Here is a 19466-nt window from a genome sequence, read left to right as displayed (position 1 = left end):
CGTGTGCAGGCTGCAGCCTGAGCATCTCTCAGCACATCCCAGCTCGGGCCCAAATTATAAATGGAACATTTGTGTAACAAGAGAACTGGTGAGGGCCAATTGCCCATTAATATCTGAAACCTTTAATTCTTACTTAAAGGCCTGTCCTGAACAGTCCCTTCTAATTCCTTGAAACAATGATGGGCCTAAAACATTTATTTACTGGTAAAGACCATGGGAGGCTGTTCCCATTGGGAATTCCCATTTCCTGTGGGGGGTTGGAAGCCATGGGACAGAGCAGGCAGCAGCACCACTGATTATTCATCACGACAGACCCTGCACTCCTCACCTCTGCCTTCCTAATCCCTTCTCCACTCAGCAGGGATAAATTCCTTACTGGGCCGTGTGTTAAGGCAAGGAGAACGAGGGAATATTGTCCAGAGGTATCCTGGAAGGTCCTGTCCTTGGCAGAACCCTCAGGAGCTGCACCTGCCCGAGCTCTGGCTGAGGGCAGTGGTTTGCAGGTGCGGAGACAGCGGGTTGGGGGCACATGAGATAAAGGCAGGGTTTGAACCCCAGGAGCACATCCTGCAAGGAGACATCCTGAGATGTGGGCTGCAGCCTCTCCAAGTGGGACAAAACAGCCCGAGCTCCCAAGGTGCTGGAGGCTTTGCCCCAGAAGAGGGCAGAGCCTGGGGAGGGGAACAGAAGCCAAAAAGGGCTGCAGCCTCACCAGATGGGGGTAAACAGCCTCCAGCTCCAAGCCTGAGCTCCTGAGGCTTTGCCCCAGGAGGGAGAAGAGCCCAGGAGAGGCACAGAAGGCAGGAAGGGCTGCAGCCAGGAGCTGCCCCTGTGGCCCCAAGCTCAGCACTGACCTTGAAGCGCGGGGCAGGCGGCTGCCGTCGCCGGCATCGTATGACCCGTTACAAAACAAGGCGGGCTCTGCTCAGAGGTTACACACTGCAGGACAAATTTAACACCCGAGAGCATTCCCGATCCCACTGGAAGAATTCCTGGCAGGGGCTCAGTAATCGCCCACTACTGTAAGTGGCCAAGTGCCACCACATTGGTTTGGCTCCAGACACGCAAGGAGGACCTTGTTCCTTATTTCTGGAAGGAGAGATGCTTCAGCTGATGGAGGACACCAGGCAAGATGATGAAAGCCCCAGGAGCAGGTGGGCCTTGAACCAGAGAGCCAAGGGAATGTGGAAAAGATGCTGCTCCCAAATGCTTCCCACTTGTTTGAGAAAGGTATTTAAGGGCTGCAATTGAGAATTTGCACTGAAGCCAGGCTGACTGTGCAGCTCTCCCCATGAAGTGATCCTTGGGTGAGCGATGAGAGAATCATCACTCAGAAGAACAAGCAGATGGAATCAAGGCACCCTCAAAGGATGCCCAGTCCATAGAGTCCAACACCAGGAGATTTCCTGGCCCAGCTGTGAGGAAGAGAGGCTTAACAGGAGGAGAACTTGTCCCTGCTGCCACCCTCCCAGCCATACCCCAGCTCTCCCAGAGCCACACTGGCTGTTTTTTGGAGATGGAGCGGGTGGATGCCGCTCCAGAGCAGAGCTGGGGAAGGTGCAGGCCAGGCAGGCTGAGAGAGCCTCTCCCAGCAGCAGATCTAGTCACAGCTCAGCAGCAAGCCAGAACCAAGGAGAACCCTGCTTCTCCCTCCTCCTCCTCCTCCTCCTCCTCCTCCTCCTCCTCTCCTTCCCTTTCCTTTCTCCCGGCCCCAGCCCCGCATTTCTGGAGCGGCAAGAGTCAGCTCTGCCGATGCTGCTGAAGGGCCCCGAGCCAGCCCGGGCCGTAACCTCGGGATAAAAACATCAGCTGGGAAACACAGCAACGGGGAAAAACAGGCAGGCGGCCACGTGTGCGCACACGAGGACTCCTCAAGCAGGAGAGCTCCCGCCCTCGCGCTGAGGTGCGCAGTAATCAGCAATTTGGACTCCTGACTCCAGGGCGAGAGGGATCCTGGGTTTGGTGTTTCCTTCCAACCCCTGGGAACACAAAACCTGCTGCTCCTGTGCGAGTTTGGCCTCAGCCCTACAGCCACTGCCCACCCCTGTCCAGGCCAGGTGGTGCTGGGGAGGCAGGTGAGGATGCTGAGGGTGGGACCAGGTTGGGTGGGGATTTGGGTGCCCCCAGCACCTGGTGACGAGAAAAGCCCAGCGTGGAGGCGATGGAGCAGTGACAAGACGACAGAAAATGTCGTCGGGCCAGCAGCTATTTTTATCTGCAAGGACCAACACTTAATACTCTCCTATCTCCCACAAAATGTCACTTGAGCCCCGGCAGAAAGTTTACACCACTTGCAGACAAGGGCTGAAACCCGAGCACCTAATCCCTGCTCCAGTCAAAAGTTTTAGTGGGATTCACAGCGTCTGGACAAGGGAAGCTGAGAAAAAAAAACCCAAAAACCTTCCCCTGAGAAATGATGGCTGAGGCAGCAGAGGGACAGGACGGGCAGGTCCCCTCCTGGCACCATACATTCCCCTGCAGAGTCACCTGCCACATCCGCAGGGCACAAGGGGCTTTGTGGAGCTCCCTTGTGGCCTCCTCACTGGCTCCACCAGAATTTAAGTCCCCTAAAAGTTTCTTAAGCAGAAGGGGGAAGAGGGGAAGCAAGGCATTCACCACCCCACTCTCTAGACACCATAGCCCCAAGGGAGATGAAGGGCTGGCAGGAGTGGGGTGAGTCAGGCAGAGCCCACAGGGGGGTTCTGCAGAGGGTCCTCAACAAGATATCCCCCATCCTGGCAATGCCCCACTCTGCACCAAGCATCTCTCATTACTTCAAACACTCCCCCCTCTCTGCTCCCACCTCCTTCCCTCTCACCCTAAAGGCCAGACCCCATTGTGCCCGGGGTGTAAGGACAGGAGGCTTCCCTCACTTAATAAATCCAAGGTAGAGCAATGCTGTTATTAACAGCAGCCTGCCCACGGCAGGAATATTGCAGCAGCAATCCCAGGGGAGCACCCAGGCACTGCCCTGACAGCAGATGCAATAATGCAGCCCCAGCACTGCCCTGTGATATTGCAGTGAGTGCAAACGCCAGCGGGTCCTCCCAGGTCCCCCCCGGCATCACAAGCAGAGTTTGGAATTAGGGATGAATGGATACCTGGTCAGGCAAGGAATAGCTGAGATTTGGGACAGCAGCCTCTTCCAAGAGGGGCAAAAGAGCAGGGGTAAAAAGAGCTCCAGGCATGGTAAAACGTGGTGCAGCACAGAGGTGCTCAGAAAATGAGGGTACCACGCTAAGGGCTCCCGTGGAAACTCACAGGAGGCGAATTTTTCCAGGGATGAAAGGCACAAGCTCATGTGTGTCTTGGAGCTGCTCCCCCCACCACCCCAGGAGGTTTTTTTCACATCACTTTTGTCTGTTTTTTAAATTAAAAAGACTGGGCAAAGCATTCAGGATGGAGGTAGAGGCAAGGAAGAGGAGCCAGCAGAGGATAGGGCTGGGTGAACCTCGCTGGGCTCTGGAGCTCCTGGAAATGCTGCGGGATGCTGAGGAAAGGGGGATGGCCATGGCTTCCCAGAGGGACACACAGCACCCTGGAGGAATCAAATAATAGACATTGACAAGAAAAACCCACCCCACCAGCCCTAGAAATCTTCTCTTACAGCAAGGAGTGGGGTAAAAAACCCCGGGGAATATACTGGAGAGGCAAAACTCGCATTCCTGAGGTGGCCAAGGAGTGATCACATCTATCTCCCTCAATCTCCAATTCCTAAGATCCATTTCTGAAGCATCACCAGCCAAGAAACTTTGGTTGATTGGATGTGGTTAAAGAGAAAAACGCAGGCAGAAAACCTTATAGCTGAAACTTAAATAGTCTCCACAAACATCTTGCATATTTTCAAGGACACTAAGGAAATTCACATTTTTTTCCCCCTGTATTTTAGACTTAAAAAATGCCTCAAGGGAAAAAGTTATTTAGAACTACTTAGGAAATACAAAGGATAAAAAAGCCTGTAATTATTTCTCTGCCAAGGGCTTGTCAGTTTGAAAATCCCCGCTCTTGAACCACTAATCCTCATGGAAAAAAAAATGCAGCTTCGGCAAGATGCATCGTTGGTTGACTTTTGCTGCACTTTTCCAGCACAAGGGAACTAAAGGGAAAGGCGTAGATTTGGGTGTTGTTCCATCAGCACCTTTCACCCACAATGTGCCTGATACACATCCTGGGCTGATGAAGGGGACCTGCAAAGCATCACCCCACAATGAGGCTGCTTGGCCTGAGAATGGTGCTCTGCAGGCATCAGGCCGGGGAGGGAAGGATCACGGCTGATGCTTGGAGACAGAAGTGCCAAAACAGGCAAAAATAAATCAGTTCAAGGTGGGGGTATACTTACTCTAAAAGCCAAGGATTCAGGGAGTTCCTGGGATGTTTTGTTATGTGGTTGGAAATAGCATAAAGACATTATTGGCAGGGAAACTGCACTTCCTCTGGAGGATGGGGATGGGCCATCCCAGCAGAGCTGGGATTTGGGCCTCTGCTTTAGCAGCCAGATTCATCACTTCACATCCTCCTGCTGGGATAAGGATGGGTGGCATCAGCGCCTCTGAACCCGGCTGGCCACGGAGAAACAAAGCAATGCCATGGAACTTGTTGTGTCCCACACAGTGGCATCCTGGCATCCCAACAACCCTCCCCAGCCCGGAGCATCGCCCACAGGAGCTGGGTGAGGCAAACAGGGTATCTGGCACAGCAGGGGCCAGAAAAATGTCATCCCTGTCATGGGCAGCCACTGTTGTGAGATGGTGAGATGTTCCAGGTGAGATGTTTATCCACTGCCAAGGATAAACATCTCACCTGGAACTGGATTCACCAGGCAGGGCCCTTCACCCACTTTCACCCATCTCTGATGTCTTCTCTCATTACTTTCTCCTCATCCATCTCCAGAACAGCTCCTCCCATCAACGTGGGGTTTAATGTCCTTGAGGTAATGCGTGCAGGAATCCTCTCCTCCTTTCTGGTTAGCCCTCCTCCCCAGATCCAGAGCTGAAACAAGCTCAGACTCAAGAGCCCGACCCTCAAGACTTTAAGCTTCATTAAACTTTTATGCCAGTCCACTGAGGTTGCTCTCTCAGCCTCTCATAATTACGGGTGCAGAGGGAAGGAGCAGCATCCACCTGAGCAGGCATCGAGAAGTTTCAGGCACTTAATGATTTCCTAACCAAGCTCCCACATCCAAAGCGCCGCTTAAAAGGGTCTGCTCGATACCACTGCTGCGAGCTGCTGGCCAGAGGAGATGCCAAGATTTCAGTAATTCAGGATTTCAGTTCCCCATCACCAGCCCAGCTGGTCACTCCTCTGGCACAGGTGGGACTCCAGACACAAAAGCCTGGGCCATCCCACCGCTCCAGAGTCCACAAACACCCCAGCCAAGAGGATGGCTGGGCTCAAGGATACTGTTCAGGTGAGCAACATCTTGCTCTCCCTGCAGCCAAAACTTGGGAGTTTGGCATTTCCATGGGGCAATTCACACCTAGGTTTGGCTGAATCCTGGGTGAGCCTCTTCCTCCCCTTCAGCCCTTGCAGGAACCTACAGAAAGTGGTCTGTAAGGGGAAAGGAGGCTGTCATCCCCTCCTCAGCACCCAGCACAGGGCTGGGGTCCTACACACCTGACAACAGAGCACAGCTGACATCCCCTCCTCTCCTGTTGATTCTCCAGGACCAGAAATGGAAAAGATGCCCAGAAAAGATGCCCCAGAAGCATGTCAGAGGGCAATTCCAACCCAGGCTCAACACAGAAATCATCAGGCAGGACTTCTGGGGTTGTTCCTCAACAAACCACCTCCACTAGCAGCACCCATGAATATAATCATCTCAGTCACCCCAAACACGTGACATTGCCCTCCTTCCATCTGGAGAAATCACTGCAGGGGTTAATAACCCTTTTCATAGCCAAGATGCAGTTTTCCAGAATTAAAGGCTTAACAGAGCCAGCGAATTCCAAGCAGAAATTTTGCCAACAAAAGCACCCCTATGATTTTACCATGGCAGGGGTTGGAGGCAAGAAATTACAACACTGACCCTTTCAAATCAAAAAAGCTGCTGCAGCCAAAAACTGCCTCCAGGTCTCCCTTAACCTTTTTCTCTCTCCTTTCCAAATTTTTCCAGCCAAAAGCTTCCCTGAGCTTTCAGTAGCAAAGAGAAAATTCCCACCTTCCTCTTCCTGCTCAGCCACCTTGGGCTGAAATGCGGCAAAAAATCAACTTATAGCACGGCCCCACTGGCCCCAGGCAGGAAGGAAGGAGTCCTTGGACACAGAGGCTCCAGGTCCATCCAAGGATCTCTGGAGCACAACATCAGAGGAGAGGATGCACCTCCCAAAGAGATCAATTGCATCCAAACAATGGATTCTCCAGGAATCGCCCTCGCCTCTTACGCTTTTAAAGACCCCACTTTTCTCCCTTACAGGGCAGGGAACCTTGCCCAGAGGGATTTCAGGGGCTCTCCACCCCACTGAGATGGTGGTTGTCATTCCAGAGGAACAGACGTACCGGGCAGGGGGATTTTGCACGGTGGCAGTGGGGGCGGGGGACAATGGAGCGACGGGTCCCGTGAAAAGGGATTTGTTCCGCTGTCAAGGACGGCGTTAGGAAATGAAGCCCACGAGGGAAGGAGAGGGGTAGGGAGAGGCGAGAGACAATGTGGGGACAGCAGTGACAGGGAGACAGCTGGGGAGGATCAATGCTGAGCCCCGATGGGCTCGCAAAGAGCAAGGACTGGCTGAGGAAGCGTCCTCCAGCATCCCCTGCCCTTCCAGGCGCTCCCTCCAGCATCCCCTGCCCTTCCAGGCGCTCCCTCCAGCATCCCCTGCCCTTCCAGGTGCTCCCTCCAGCATCCCCTGCCCTTCCAGGCGCTCCCTCCAGCATCCCCTGCCCTTCCAGGTGTTCCCTCCAGCATTCCCTGCCCTTCCTTCCAGGTGTTCTCCCCGAGGAAGAGCAGGATGTCTCCATGCAGGAAGAACCACTCATCTGCAGCCAGGGAGCCACCGGGACCCTCCGGCATCGCTGCCTGCTGGGATGGGCTGGGATACACAGGAGAGGGGTTCTCCTACTGATCTGGGCCTTCTCCTACCAATCTGTACTTTAATCACACCAGTTTGTGCCTGGGAGGAGCGGCAACACAAATTCTGGCTCACCTGTGGTCAAAGGTAGCCCAAGGTGGAAAAGACAAAGGCGAGGGTGATGTAAAAATTAGGCAGATCTGGAGAGACACAGAGGATTCATATCCAGCATCCAAACTCGCCCAGCAAGATGCATTTTTTCAGATAGATTTTTATTTCCAGCTCCATTTCACAGGTGACAGAGCCAAGTCTCAGTTCCTTCTCTTGCATGCAACCACGGTCCATTGTACCCAGACCAGGCACTGGTGCAGAAGACCTGGCCCCAAAAAACAGGATCATGGGCACTTGAAACACCCTACTGAAAACAGGCAGGTGCATGCAAGTACAGGGCAGCAGGAGAAAATAAATTGCTTGCATTGAACACGACATGATTTCACCCCTGTACTCAGAAACTCACACATCACCCTCCTGAAAGCTCCAACCTCTGTGGGAGAAACTCCCATTTTCAGCCAGCCAGCCTACAAAACATCCAGCACCTGAAGGGTCCCTGACAAGCTGAAGAAAGTGCTCTTTTGTTAATAAGACCCCAGAAAAATCCCAGATAAACAAGAAGACAGAGCCACCAGACAGAAAAATAAAAGGGAGCTGGGTGCCATCAGCCCAGCACTGTGCCCTGCACAGTCCCAGCACGGCACAGCTCAGCCTGCCCCGCGCCTTTTGCAAAAGCTTTGGCATCTGGCTGTCCGTAAATATTTGAGGTGGGAAGCCAGGAATTACAGAACTCCTCTCCTGGGTAACCAAGGTTTGACCATCTCAAAAAACACCCAGAAAAAAACCCTACAAAAACAAACAGCAAACCTCAAACAGAGCTGCAATGAGATGCCTGCCGGTTTCGCAGAGACACGTAAGCCAACACGGGTGCATCCTTTGCCCCTGAGGGCCAACAACCCCAGGAGAAGATAACCACAGACCAGCTGGATTCTTTCTGCCAGGAAGCAGGATTCCATCCAGGGTAAAAGTGTTGAGGAACAAAACTACGGGTTGTCACAGGGTCTGCCATGACAGAGAGCGCTGCTAGCCTCCCCATCACCCCTCCCCTTCTGAAATCTCAAACAAATGCACAGAAATTCAAATTTCTCACAAAAACACACTTGTACTGAAAAAAAAATAAAAAATTAAACTGGTTTGACCCCAGTATTTTCCCCTAGTAAAATCCAAATATTTTTCTCCCTGCTTTAAATATCTTCCTCACTCCTGCTATGGAGGAGGTGCTTGATTGAATTTCAGGTAAAAGCACAGTCCTCCAGCACAGGCCCCATCCCTGCTTCTTCGTGTTTGCATCCACAGGGGCTCAAGCCAGAGTCAAGAGAGCACAAAGAGACAAAGAACCTCCTCAGAAGAAAAATAGCCAGGGCAATTCTCATTCCCACCTCCCTCCACCTTGGCTGCAGCCTCCTCTTCCTCAGACATGAGGAAGAGAACCACAAGGTTCACCAGGAAGTGGGGAACTGTGAATCCAGTTCCAAACTGCTGGGTTTTCCCCCTTCTCAGCCAGAAAAAGAACCAGCACCTTTGTGAGCAGGAGATCAGCCCTAAACCCCAAATTCCCTCTTCTCCTGCTCCAAGGCAGATGGGGGCTTTGGGGTCCTCCTTGCCACATCCTGGGGTGAGCATGCAGCATGAGAATCAGAAACTGCTGTGGGTTTGGGCACATAGAGGCCATCCCACTGCTGCCAGTAGGGATGGGGACAGCCAGCAGAGATCAGACTCCCGAGGAGCACATGCAGCCACCGGCAAGCCCTGCCGGCACGCTGGGCAGCCTCAGCACAGCCCACACCCAGCACCGCCATCCGCTCCCAAATCAGCTGGAGTGGCCACCCCATCAGGTTCAGAGCCTGCTGGAAGGCTCCCTGAGGAAGCACCCAGCAAGAAACCGAGCTGTGGGCTCTCTGAAATCCCCGGCTCGGTAAATCCCTCCCTGCGCCTGGCGGCTGCGAGCAGGTGAAGAACCGGCGAGGCGAGGGCTGGCGAGCTGGGGCAGGAGAGAACCCCAGCTGTCTCTCCAGCTGGTGGAGACAAAATTCTCATCAAAACCAAACAAACCCCTCTTTCTTCCCCAGACGACTTCTTTCTGGTGCCTTCGTCGGGACTGCAAAAACCTGAAGCGATTCCCACAGCTTTAAGACCCCCACCAGCACCAGCTCATAGAGTGGGGGAAAGAAGGTTATAAAAAAAATAATTGTAATGTGTCCAAAATGAGATGGAAGAAACCATGAGGAGTCCCAAGGATGCTCAGGTCTGATGGTACCGACCTGCAGTCTCCAGGATCCCACTGCCAATGGGGTGACCCCAAAACCACCCCTGTCCCCACCACGGAGGGAGAGAGCACAATTTGACAGCCTTCCTCCCAATCTGCCAAACCTCACTCAATTCCAGGCCTTTCTGTGACATGTTAATTGTAAGACAAATCTAATTAAGGGCCAAGAGGAGGGGAAAGACACCAAATTTCTCCATTGCTCCCTTTGGAAAGGGGGAGCCCCACGAGTGAGAGGACAGGGCTTGGTGGAGACGGAGGCAAGGCCTGTCTTGTTTGCCTGGCATTTCCAGCATGGATCCCACAGTGGCCTCTGTAACTCCCACTGCATCCTGCTGCTCCCCTGCCTTCCCACGCCCTGCCGGCGCAAGAAGTTGAGTTAATAACAAAAAAAAACCCAAAAGAGGCAGTGCCTGGTCCCAGCCCAGCAGTACCAACCATCCCTGGTGGGGATTCGGCTGCCCCACAGCCACACTCCTCCCAGCCCACAAGGAGTCAGCACTATTCCTCCAGGAGCTGTGGGTGAGGACAGAGAGGTGTTTGCTACAGGAGATGAGGTCTAGGTGGGGATGGAGAGCAGGCAAGAAGCATGGGAAGCACTAGAGGGAAAGACAGAGATGGGAAAAGAGAGACCGCCAAGCTGGCACATCCTCTGCCACCCTGTCCAGGCCAGCCTGACTGCTCCCAGTGCCTGGCCAGCTGGAGAAACCCAAGTCAGCATCATCCTCTCCACAGGATGCTCTACAGGAAGGGAAACAGGCCTCCAGAGAACAGGCTGGACTGCAGATGGGCTGACCTGTGGCTCTCTGGAGGGATAGTTCTCTCCCATCAGCCACAAAAAGCACAGAAAGTCCCACTTCAAGTGAGAGAAGGGACTGCAAACCACCAGGACAAACCCACCACACCTGGGACCTGTGCTAAAGTGTCCAGCACCACCTCCATCCGATCCATCTGGGATAATTCCCCCCACAGCCCTTCCGGGCTGGGGAAGCAGCGCCAGGGCTCGCAGCTAATTGCGCAATTACATTCATTATCCACGTTAGGCAGGATAAACAGCCACCATGCTCCAAACCTCTTCCCCCTCTCTCCTCCACAGCAGCAGCTGCCAGAGGAGCCTCCAGAGGAGGCTGTCCCGAGCCTGCAGATCCATCCCTGGCCTGGCAGGACCACGCTCAGGCTCGCCCACCACGTGAAGACGCCGTGCGCTCTTCTGCAGAGCAGAAACGCCGTGAGGGCGGAAGGGTTTTTTATTTTCTCCCTTTGCAACCGGACGCGACCTCACATTTTAACTCACGAAGGAGGAGGTGGCAGCACCCACACGAGCCCGTGACTCCCTCAGCGCGGGATTTGGGAGGCTGGCGAGGAGAGCCCCGCGACGATGGCGCGGAAGCTGGCAAGAGCACAGAGCCATCAAGCCGTGCGAAGACAGGGCGAGCATCACACAACTGCCTGCCTCGGCCGGGGAGCCCGGCACGGCGGTGGCGGCTCGGGGGCTGCAGCCGCCCCTCCACTGCCGGCGCCCACATGCCAGGCCTGCTCTGAGATGTGCTGGCCATCTGCTCCTGCCAGCCGGGGCTGGGGCCGGGGCTCTGCGCCGTGGCTGGGGACGTGCCAAGCCGTCCCGCCGTCGCCACGCTCCCCAGCTGCGCCCCCCGTCATGACCACACCGCTGTCAGCGCTGCCGGCCCCCAGAACCTGCAGTGGGGATCTTCCCGTGCCTCCAGGTCGCCCCTACATCCTTGGCTCTGCTCGGCCCGTGCAAACTTACTGTGAAACGCCACTAAGCGAGAGGGGGCTCGACGATTCCCATCCTCATGCAGAATTTAAGGCTCCAGAGCAGCCCCTACTCTTCCCCATCGCTTCCAGCACTCCTCCCTGTTTATGGCCAGGTTTGGTGTTGCCCCCCCAAATCTGGCACCACAAAAGCCCATCCCCCTGACCAGCACCACCACAGGGTCCCCACAGCCCGGGCATGTCCCCAGGGCCGCTTTGCAGTCAGGGAGCCGGCCAGGGCGAAGACTGAACCTTGTCATAGTTGAGACTTATCAGGTTTGGACAAGCGCCGGGGGCTGCCGCGGGATTCGGGATGTTCTGTAACGAACGTCCTCTGCTCCAAATAGACGCCGTCCCAGGGGCACAGGCTTTAGCCGTCCTTCTCCAGGAGCCCTCCCTGTCAGCGCTGGGGAAACTGCTCCAAGAGTGACCCCCGACTCCCCAAGTTCCCAGGCAGCATCACTATCCAAACCACCCGTGGGCCCTGAGCTGTGGCACCCCCGCCAAGAGATGCCGAGACCTGACCTGGCACCCTTGGCCTTTAATCCACTCCTTTCCAAGTCCTCTCCCAAGTTCTTCCTCTTTGTGAAAGACAAAGAAATGTGAAACATGTGTTTTAACAAATTATTCCTCGATTTCTAGAGCCCAGAGAGTCAGACGCTCGCTTAAATCCGCCCGTAACACTTTCCATGGGTGTATTTATAACCGAAGGCATAGCTGCCGTCTCGCGCTCCCTCATTAACCCTCTGTGGCCTCGTTACAAACAGAGCTCAAACAGAAAAATCCTTCACCTACTCGTCCCTGGGAAAACACCCCAACGCTCACCATCTGGAAGAGAAATCCCTTCCTTCAGTTTTAAAAAAAAACCCCAACAAAACAACAAAAAAAAAAACCCACCAAAACCAAACACAGCCGCAGAACACAGCGGCAGGCTGGATCCCGACCACTTCCCTGACACCCCCAGCATTCCACACGCAGCCCTCCCACCCGGAGAGGCCTCCGGAGCCCGGCTACGCCGCTGCCACCGGGAGGATCGGCCGCTCTCCACCGCAAGGAGTGTCAGTCACTTGTGATAATTAACCAGCTCGAGATAATGAGCTCAGTCTGAGGGCAGCGGCTCTTCCTCCGCGCGTCTCTCTCTCGAATCCCTGCTATCGGCACTGGCACCGCGGCCAAGGCAGGCGCAGTGCTCCTGCACCCAGGGAAATGCTCAGTCCAAAAGCAGGATGGGTATTTGGGGGAAAAAAAAGAAGGATTTTTGGTAAAAAAAGAGTGTTATATAAAGCTCGGCAGAGCGCAAAGGGGGCAGTTCTTTGGGACTCTGCTCTGCATCCTCGCCATCAGCAGGTAAGGAGTCGCACCACCGGCACAGCAGAGTGCTGCAGGGAGGATGAAAGGAGAGGGGACACAAACCAGCACCCTCGTGCTGAAAGAATTAATATTAAATGCAAGGGGACAATGACACGATGGCAAGAGGCAGGCAGGGGCAGGAGGGGAAGAGGCCAGAAGTGAGTTGGGGTTAAAACCATCACACCTCGGGAAACCGCCCGTCACAGAGCCTGAGCTTTCCGGCTCGGGAAAAAGTCACCAGCCCAAACACAACCGGGAAATAAACCAGGAAAAATGGTGCTATCACTGGACCCCAGGAAAAATTTGTGACATTTTTTTTCCCTGCAATCATCCTCGTCCATCCCAACAGTGAGATAGATGGGCACAGCAAGAAGCCAACCGCGGCACCGGTTTCTTTCGCGGCCAACAGACATCACAGGAGGGTTTCAGGTTGGAGCCACTTCAAGAGCTCGCAAGCTGCAGTCAAGAGTAAAATCCACATGTGCTGCAAGCTGGAAAGGCATTTCTGGGCGACAGTCACCCCAATTTCCCCTTGATGGTCCAAACAAAAATACCGATAAAGCAGAAAATGAGAATTAAGTCGTGTTGGAAATGTATGGGAACCAGTAGCCAAATTTCTACAGACAAACAAGCAGAGCACCCAACCTCAACAAATTTTTTGCCTCCAAAAACCCACCCCGTGGCACAGCTCTCTCCACTCTCACGGCAGCTAATTCTTCCGCTCTTTCGTAAACATTTGAAAACAAGGTCACGCGCACAAATTCTGCTTTCAATTTGCCTTGTATCCATAGTGATTAAACTCAGACCCACAATACGGGATTTAAAGGAGGGGAATAAAACCCCAAAAAACCAAAAAAACCCCAAACCCCAACTTTAAAAAGGCCTGGAGCTGGGCTAGACCCCGGCACGCTCGCCAGCGCGTCGGAGGCCAGGGATGAGAGCATCGACGATCGCGGTTTTCTGCTGTAAAAAAAGGGATTTAAATTGCAGGGCTTCGACAGCCGTGCTATCGCCATAGCGAGGGATCCGGCCCCCCACCTACACCCTCCTCAAGAAACAACCAGCCCAGAGGCAACAAAAATTTAACAGCTCCGAAACTCGGCCAGGCAGCGGGGTCCGGAAAGGACAGCAAGAGCAGGATGAGCAGGAAAAAACGAAAGCAGCTGCAGGGGAGGAAAGACTCAGCAGCCTTCTCTGCATTCCCACTGGAATGGTTTTTCTTTTAAAAAAGAAAAGGAATTTTCTCACTGTATTTCCCCCCAGCCTCACATTTCCAAAGGGGAAAGCGTCAGGGCTGGGAGCTTTAACACCCAGATTTTTTCACCATCACACACACGGATGCAGGAAAAGCCTCTGCCTGACAGACAACACTCTGAATTCAGCAGGGCCTTCCCTGGTTCCTGCTGAGTGCCTCAGTTTCCCCACCAGCCAGGGGGGAGAGCAATAACATTTCCCTGCCTGTGAGGATATTGGGATAATAGCCTCGTCCAGGGCCAGGTCAGGGAGGATAGAACTTTCCTACTGCAGATGCTCCGTAGGAAAATAAAGCCAGGGGAAAAATGCTCGGCCCCGTCCCTGCGCAGACCTGGAGTTACCGTGGGTCTCCCAACAAAACACCCCCAATCCCCAGGCCACAACCTGAGCACAACGAAACACCTCGAAAAAAGGGGAGAACCGGGGCCGCAAGGAGACCGTGGGGCAGAAGCAGAACTCGCCGTGCAGCGCAGTAAGGGCTGACACCTCCCGGGACACACAGGGCAAGCGGGGAGCAGCAGCGGGACACCAGTCCCCGCACAAGCTTTTGCTGGGCACTCTGTGGGCGGTGAGAACAGAGCGAGGGGGGCTCCCCGAGGGGCAAGCGACACTTACTTCTCATAGTCCAGCTTGCAGTAGAGCTTCTTGTCGCGGTAGAAGCAGGTGGTCTGCAGGGGCTCCTTGCAGGACGCGCACTGGACGCACTGCTCATGCCACAGGCTGTCGTTCAGGCGCAGCAAGAACCGGTCCAAAATCACTCGCTGACACCCTTCGCACACCGATTTGGGGGTCGCGGCTCTGCCTGCGGGGAAGGAGCCGGGGGCTGGGGTGGGCGGAGGGAAAGGCGGCCGGGGAGAGGAGCCGGGAGAGGGGCGCACGGAGGGTCCCGCGGTTCTCGCTTCCCCCGCACGGGCTCGTGGGTCGCGGGGGGACGGGGGTGAGCGGGGAGCTGCTGCGGGATCCAGGAGGGACCCGTGCCTTAGGGCAGCTCCGGGGGGGGCAGATCGCCCCCAATTTCGTTCCTCTTGGAAAGGCGGCAGCGGAGCAGCAGCTCAGAGAGAGGGCGACCGGTCGAAAGCGGTGTTAAAACGAAGATAAAAAGAAAAAGTGAATTATTTATTGCTCGATACGAAGGAGAGCCCTTCGTTACAAGGGGAGGCCAGGGGGACACACAATTTAATGCGATCGCGGAATGAAGCGGGAGCGGCGAAGGCGGGCGCCGGGGGCACACCCCGGGCGAAGGCAGAGGCGCGGCGCCGGGCAGGAACGAGCCGCGGAAAGCTGCCCTGGGCCTCCCTAATCCCCCGTGCCCATCCATCGCTCGGGCCCGCCCGGCCGTGCCCCGCCCTGCGGGGTCCCCAGGAGGGCAAGCGGGGTGCCCCGACTTACCCAGCAAGGAGGAGAAGGGGGTCGCAGGGTCCAGGGCGCTCTGCAAACTCTCCTCCATCTTCAGCCCGTCCAGCATGGTGGGGAGCCGGGCCGGGCGAGGGGCCGCACCGCCCGCCTGCCAACACAGCCCGGACACACCGCGCTCAGCCCGGCCGCCCCCGGCCGGGGCTTCCCCGCCCCGGCTCCCCGCCCGCCCGCCGGCCGGCGCCGCGCTGCCTCCTCCCTCCCAACGGGAGAACCCCTCGGGGAGAACCCCGGGGCGTTCCGGCCGCGCAGCCGCTGCCCCGGCCGGGCTCGCAACAGCCCCCCAGCCCCGACGTGGGGAGGCGGCCGGAGCCGGGCCCCCCGCGGCCGGGGACGGGAGGATGCGGGACGGGAGGATGCGGGGCTGCCGTCGGCGGGGCTCGGCCGCTTACCTGGGGCGGCTCGGGCGGTGCCTTCCTGCGAGGAGCCGGCGGGAGAGGCGTCCGCAGGCACCGCACCTGGGGGGTCTTGCGGCGCCTCTTGCCTCCCCGGCTGTCTCGCCCCCCTTCGCCTCCCCGCCGCCGGCGCTGCCCGGGGTGCGGAGCGAGCCGCGGCTCCCTGGACGGCTCCGGAGAGGAGCGCACCAACCTGCGGGGAAGCGCCCGTCCGACTGCTGCCAAGGCACATTTCCTGGAGCTGATACCTCCCTGCCCGACCCCCACCCCCTGCCCTCCCCTCTCCACCCCACTCGAAATAAGTTTCCTCCCCGCTCTCCTGCCTGGCTGCAGGCACCGGCCCCGCCACGCCTCGAGGGGCCGGCGGCCCTTCCCGGCTCCGGGGTGCACGGCTCGGCCTGGCCCCGGCTCCCCTCCGCTCCCTGGCTTTTTATCCTTCTTTTCTTAGAAAGCCAAAAAGAAGGAGGAAAGGGAAGAAAAGAAAAGAAAAGAAAAAAAAAAAAAAAAGAGGTAGAGGGTGGTGCCCCACCACCGCGTCTCTCCCAGTAATCAAACCGGCTGGAAATCAAGCCCCACTTCCAGGAGAAGCCCAGGCCGGCAGTTTTTGGGGAAAGCCGGTCCCCTGTCCGGCGGGGATGCGCTCCCCCGCGCTGCGCATCGCCCCGGGCGCCTCGCTCCCGCTGCTCCGGAGTGTTTCACGAAAATGAGTGCTGGGAGGAGGAAAACAAAACAAAAAAACACACACACACACAAAAAAACCCCAAACCACCAAAAAAAAAAAAGAAATAAAAACAACAAAGAAAATCCCAACACCAAAGCCGGAGAGCTGCCCCGGAGGGCTCGTAGCCAGTGATCCCTGGCGCCGAGCGGGGCTCGGTCCGCTCCGGGCGCCGGTTCCGCGGGGCCCCGGGGAAGCGGAGCTCCAGCTCCGCCAAACCGCATCGGTTTCGGGGAGGGGAAGCCCGAGGAGGAACGATCCCGCCCGGCCGGGGAAGATGAAACTTGGAGCCTTCCCGCAGCCTCGGCGCTTTCCCGTCCTGCCCGGCACTCCCTTCCCTCCTGCTTTGGGGGGTTTCGCTGTTTTTTCGGGGAGTTTCACGGCCCCGCAGGTCGGAGCGCTCCTCAGCGGGGCTGGGGCCGCGTACCTGCCGCTGCCGGAGCAGCCTGGACGGGGATCCGCGGCTTCCCCGGCACGGAGGAGGGATGGGTCCCCCGTCCCCGGCCGGCGAGCAGGGAAACGGCGGCAGAGCTGCGAGGGACCCGCTGTAGGATCGCGGAGGATGGGAGGCTTTTAGGGGCCTCACCTCCTGTGTTCACCGCTGACCTTGGCACCAGGGGCAGATGCGCTCCCCGCCTCTCTGTGGGGCATCCTCACCACCAAGTGCCCCGCACACACAGATGACGTGGGTGATGCAGGGACCGAGGTCGTGTCCTCTGGGAATTCGTAGGAAGGAGAGAGGCCACCGGTTAGCACAGGCAGCTCACCGCCCTGCCAAAATCCCATGGGAGAGGGAAACGCGCTCCTGGGACAGCCCTACTGAGGATCCCAGGATAACTCCACCGGGAGTTCGGGCATGAAAGCCTTGGTACCGTCACACGGGTCGGTGTGAAACACCTCTGACCACTTGCATCCAGGAAAGCTGGGCTGCAGCAGGGAGGCACCAGGCTCTGACACCTTTGTCTTTGGCTCTCCTGAAGGTCACTGAGCAGCTACAGCCAAGTGTAGCCAGATCCACTGGAGCCACCTTGCCAAGTCACCAGCCCAGCAAGGACTGCAGTGTGACCAGGGGCTCCAAGCACTGCATGCTGCTCTTCCTGCCTGTGCAAACCAGCCCAGCTCCACCACTCTGTCCATCCCACCCACAAAGCTGTGCAGGGCGCATTTTCCTTACACAGCCAGGGCATGGCAGCCCCGTGAAGTGGGAATACCATCCACTAGCCCTGCTAAAATCTGTCTCCCTGTGCAGGGCACTTTTCTTGCAGACTCAGACCGCCCACCTGATCTGCTCTGCTCAGAGATGCAGGAGCAGCTGGGAGGGGAAGTCATTCCTTCCTGGATGTTGCCACCCCATGGTTTTCCTTCTCCTCCTCTTCTCCACATGAGGAGGGTCTGGAGACTGTCTCCCCTTGCAGCTCTCACGTACAATTCCCAGCTTGGTCTATGAGGATCAGGTTTGGGGGCTGTGTAACACCAGGGAGGCTGCAGCTTGTGATTTACACATCCACCAGCTCCCACACAGGTACTGAAGCACACCTGGCCTCGTGCAAAAGGTGATCACCAGGTGAACCAGTAAAATATGCAAGGAATACACTCCAAATCCCCTCACTCCCAAAGTGCACCTTCAACACCTACAAAACATGGGGGGAGTATTTCAGGCAGCTCACTACAGCCTCTGAGGACCAGTTTCCATTATTAGCTCACTCAGAGCTGAAGCAGGGGCAGAAGCCCACAACACTGGCAGCCAAAGAGAATTAAACCAGAGGAAAAGCAGGTCTTGCCTTTCTCCTTCTAGCTGTAGGGTCTGCAGGCAGCCAGGTGTTGCAAAAAGTGGGTGTTGCTGGAGAACTGCATTAAACAGAAGCTACCAAGCGAATTAACAAGGCCACAACGCTGGCAGAGGGGCTGCACATCCTTCCCCAGCCGTCTCCCCGCTGGGGCTGCCCAGCTGTCGTGTTTTGTGCAGGTCCCCACTGCTCACTGCTGGAAGGGGATCAGCAGCACTCGGCTCCCAGGTAGCCACAGACTCAGCAGCTGCCCCTGGCTCCAGACAGCAGCAGCCAGATCCCTCCTCCAGCATCACCTTAACTCTGCCCAGCCAAGCAGATGCAGGAACACCCGGGAGCAGGCAGGGCTGGCCCCAGAAGCAGGCATGCAGGAGACCAAGGGAGAAGATGGCCATGAGCCACCTCCCTTGGGACAGGAGTCACTGGGCCAGCATCATGCAGGTGCCTCGAATGCCCGAAGCCAACCAGGGGCAGAAGAAAAAGCCTCACCCAGCACCAGAACCATCCTCACCCCTGCAAGGAGCACACCTCCCTCTCCTTCTGCCACCCTCACAGCCCTTCAGAGGCACCAGCAGCTGCACAGCCAGCTGGGCTGGCCAGCCTGGCAGAGAGGCAAGCCAGAGACCAGCCCACAGCCACGAGGCTGTCAGATAGCCCCAGGGTGATGAAATCCTCTCGTTTTACCACTGAAATCCTCTCGTTTTACCACTGAAATCCCCCAGACCAAGCCTGTCTCAGGTAGAGGTGATTGCACAGAGGGCACAGGAAGGGAGCAGAGAGAATTGAAGTGGCAGCCACTGGCCTTGCTTAGATAGAGGTTGGTCTTTGTCCACTCATGCTGGTAAACACCTGGGCTTCTCTATCATGCTTTCCACCAAAATGTACCTTGCCATCAAAGGGGATACACACACTGCTTCCCACTGCCATCAGCAGCAGCTCTGGGGAGCCTCCTCTTCCTCCCCCTCCTCCCTGTGCCCTCTGGTGCTCCAAGAGCTCCCAAGCGAGCACAGCCCCTCCAGCCTCCCAGCTGGGCCTCTGATGGGACAGCAGAGAGCTGGGAGGGGAGGAGCAGAGCAATCAGGCAGCAAAGAGAATGTCTCAGGGAAGCTCGGGTGAGATGGAGAAGGCAGTCCAGGCCCAATCCAGGCCCAGTCCAGGCCCAGTCCAGGCCCAGTCCAGACAAGAAGACCTTGAGAAAAGGTCAGTGCTGGTGGCACTCAGCTGGATTCACACTGTTGGTATCTGAGAATCGTGTCAGGATGTGCCCCTGAATCACTCAATCCATCAGGGAGCCCAGAGTCAAACTGAACATAAACCAGCCCGAACTTTTATCCTTTGAGATGTGTTTTTTTTTATCCTTAATCCAGAAATGCTGTTGTTGCACTCAGTAGAAACCGA

At 56.4% G+C, this 19466-nt stretch overlaps 1 protein-coding gene across 1 annotated transcript in view; it reads right to left on the bottom strand.

Annotated features, from left to right (window-relative positions):
• LMX1A (LIM homeobox transcription factor 1 alpha) overlaps window positions 1-15618 on the bottom strand; it is a 42689-nt gene extending 27071 nt beyond the window's left edge. The window contains exons 1-3 of the mRNA XM_005528679.3: window positions 15561-15618; window positions 15145-15259; window positions 14371-14557 (exon numbers count right to left, since the gene is read on the bottom strand). Of these exons, the coding sequence (XP_005528736.1) occupies window positions 14371-14557; window positions 15145-15220 (263 nt within the window). The 5' untranslated portion in view covers window positions 15221-15259; window positions 15561-15618. The remainder of the gene's footprint in view (window positions 1-14370; window positions 14558-15144; window positions 15260-15560) is intronic.
• Between the last annotated feature and the right edge of the window lie 3848 nt (window positions 15619-19466).

This window comes from Pseudopodoces humilis, chromosome 10 (genome assembly GCF_049639895.1).
Source record: "Pseudopodoces humilis isolate 2021_Gansu_Grassland_sample_001 chromosome 10, ASM4963989v1, whole genome shotgun sequence".
Classification (NCBI taxonomy): Eukaryota; Metazoa; Chordata; class Aves; order Passeriformes; family Paridae; genus Pseudopodoces; species Pseudopodoces humilis.
The sequence above is the reverse complement of the archived record's forward strand: the minus strand, read 5'-3'. Positions and strand labels throughout refer to the sequence as shown.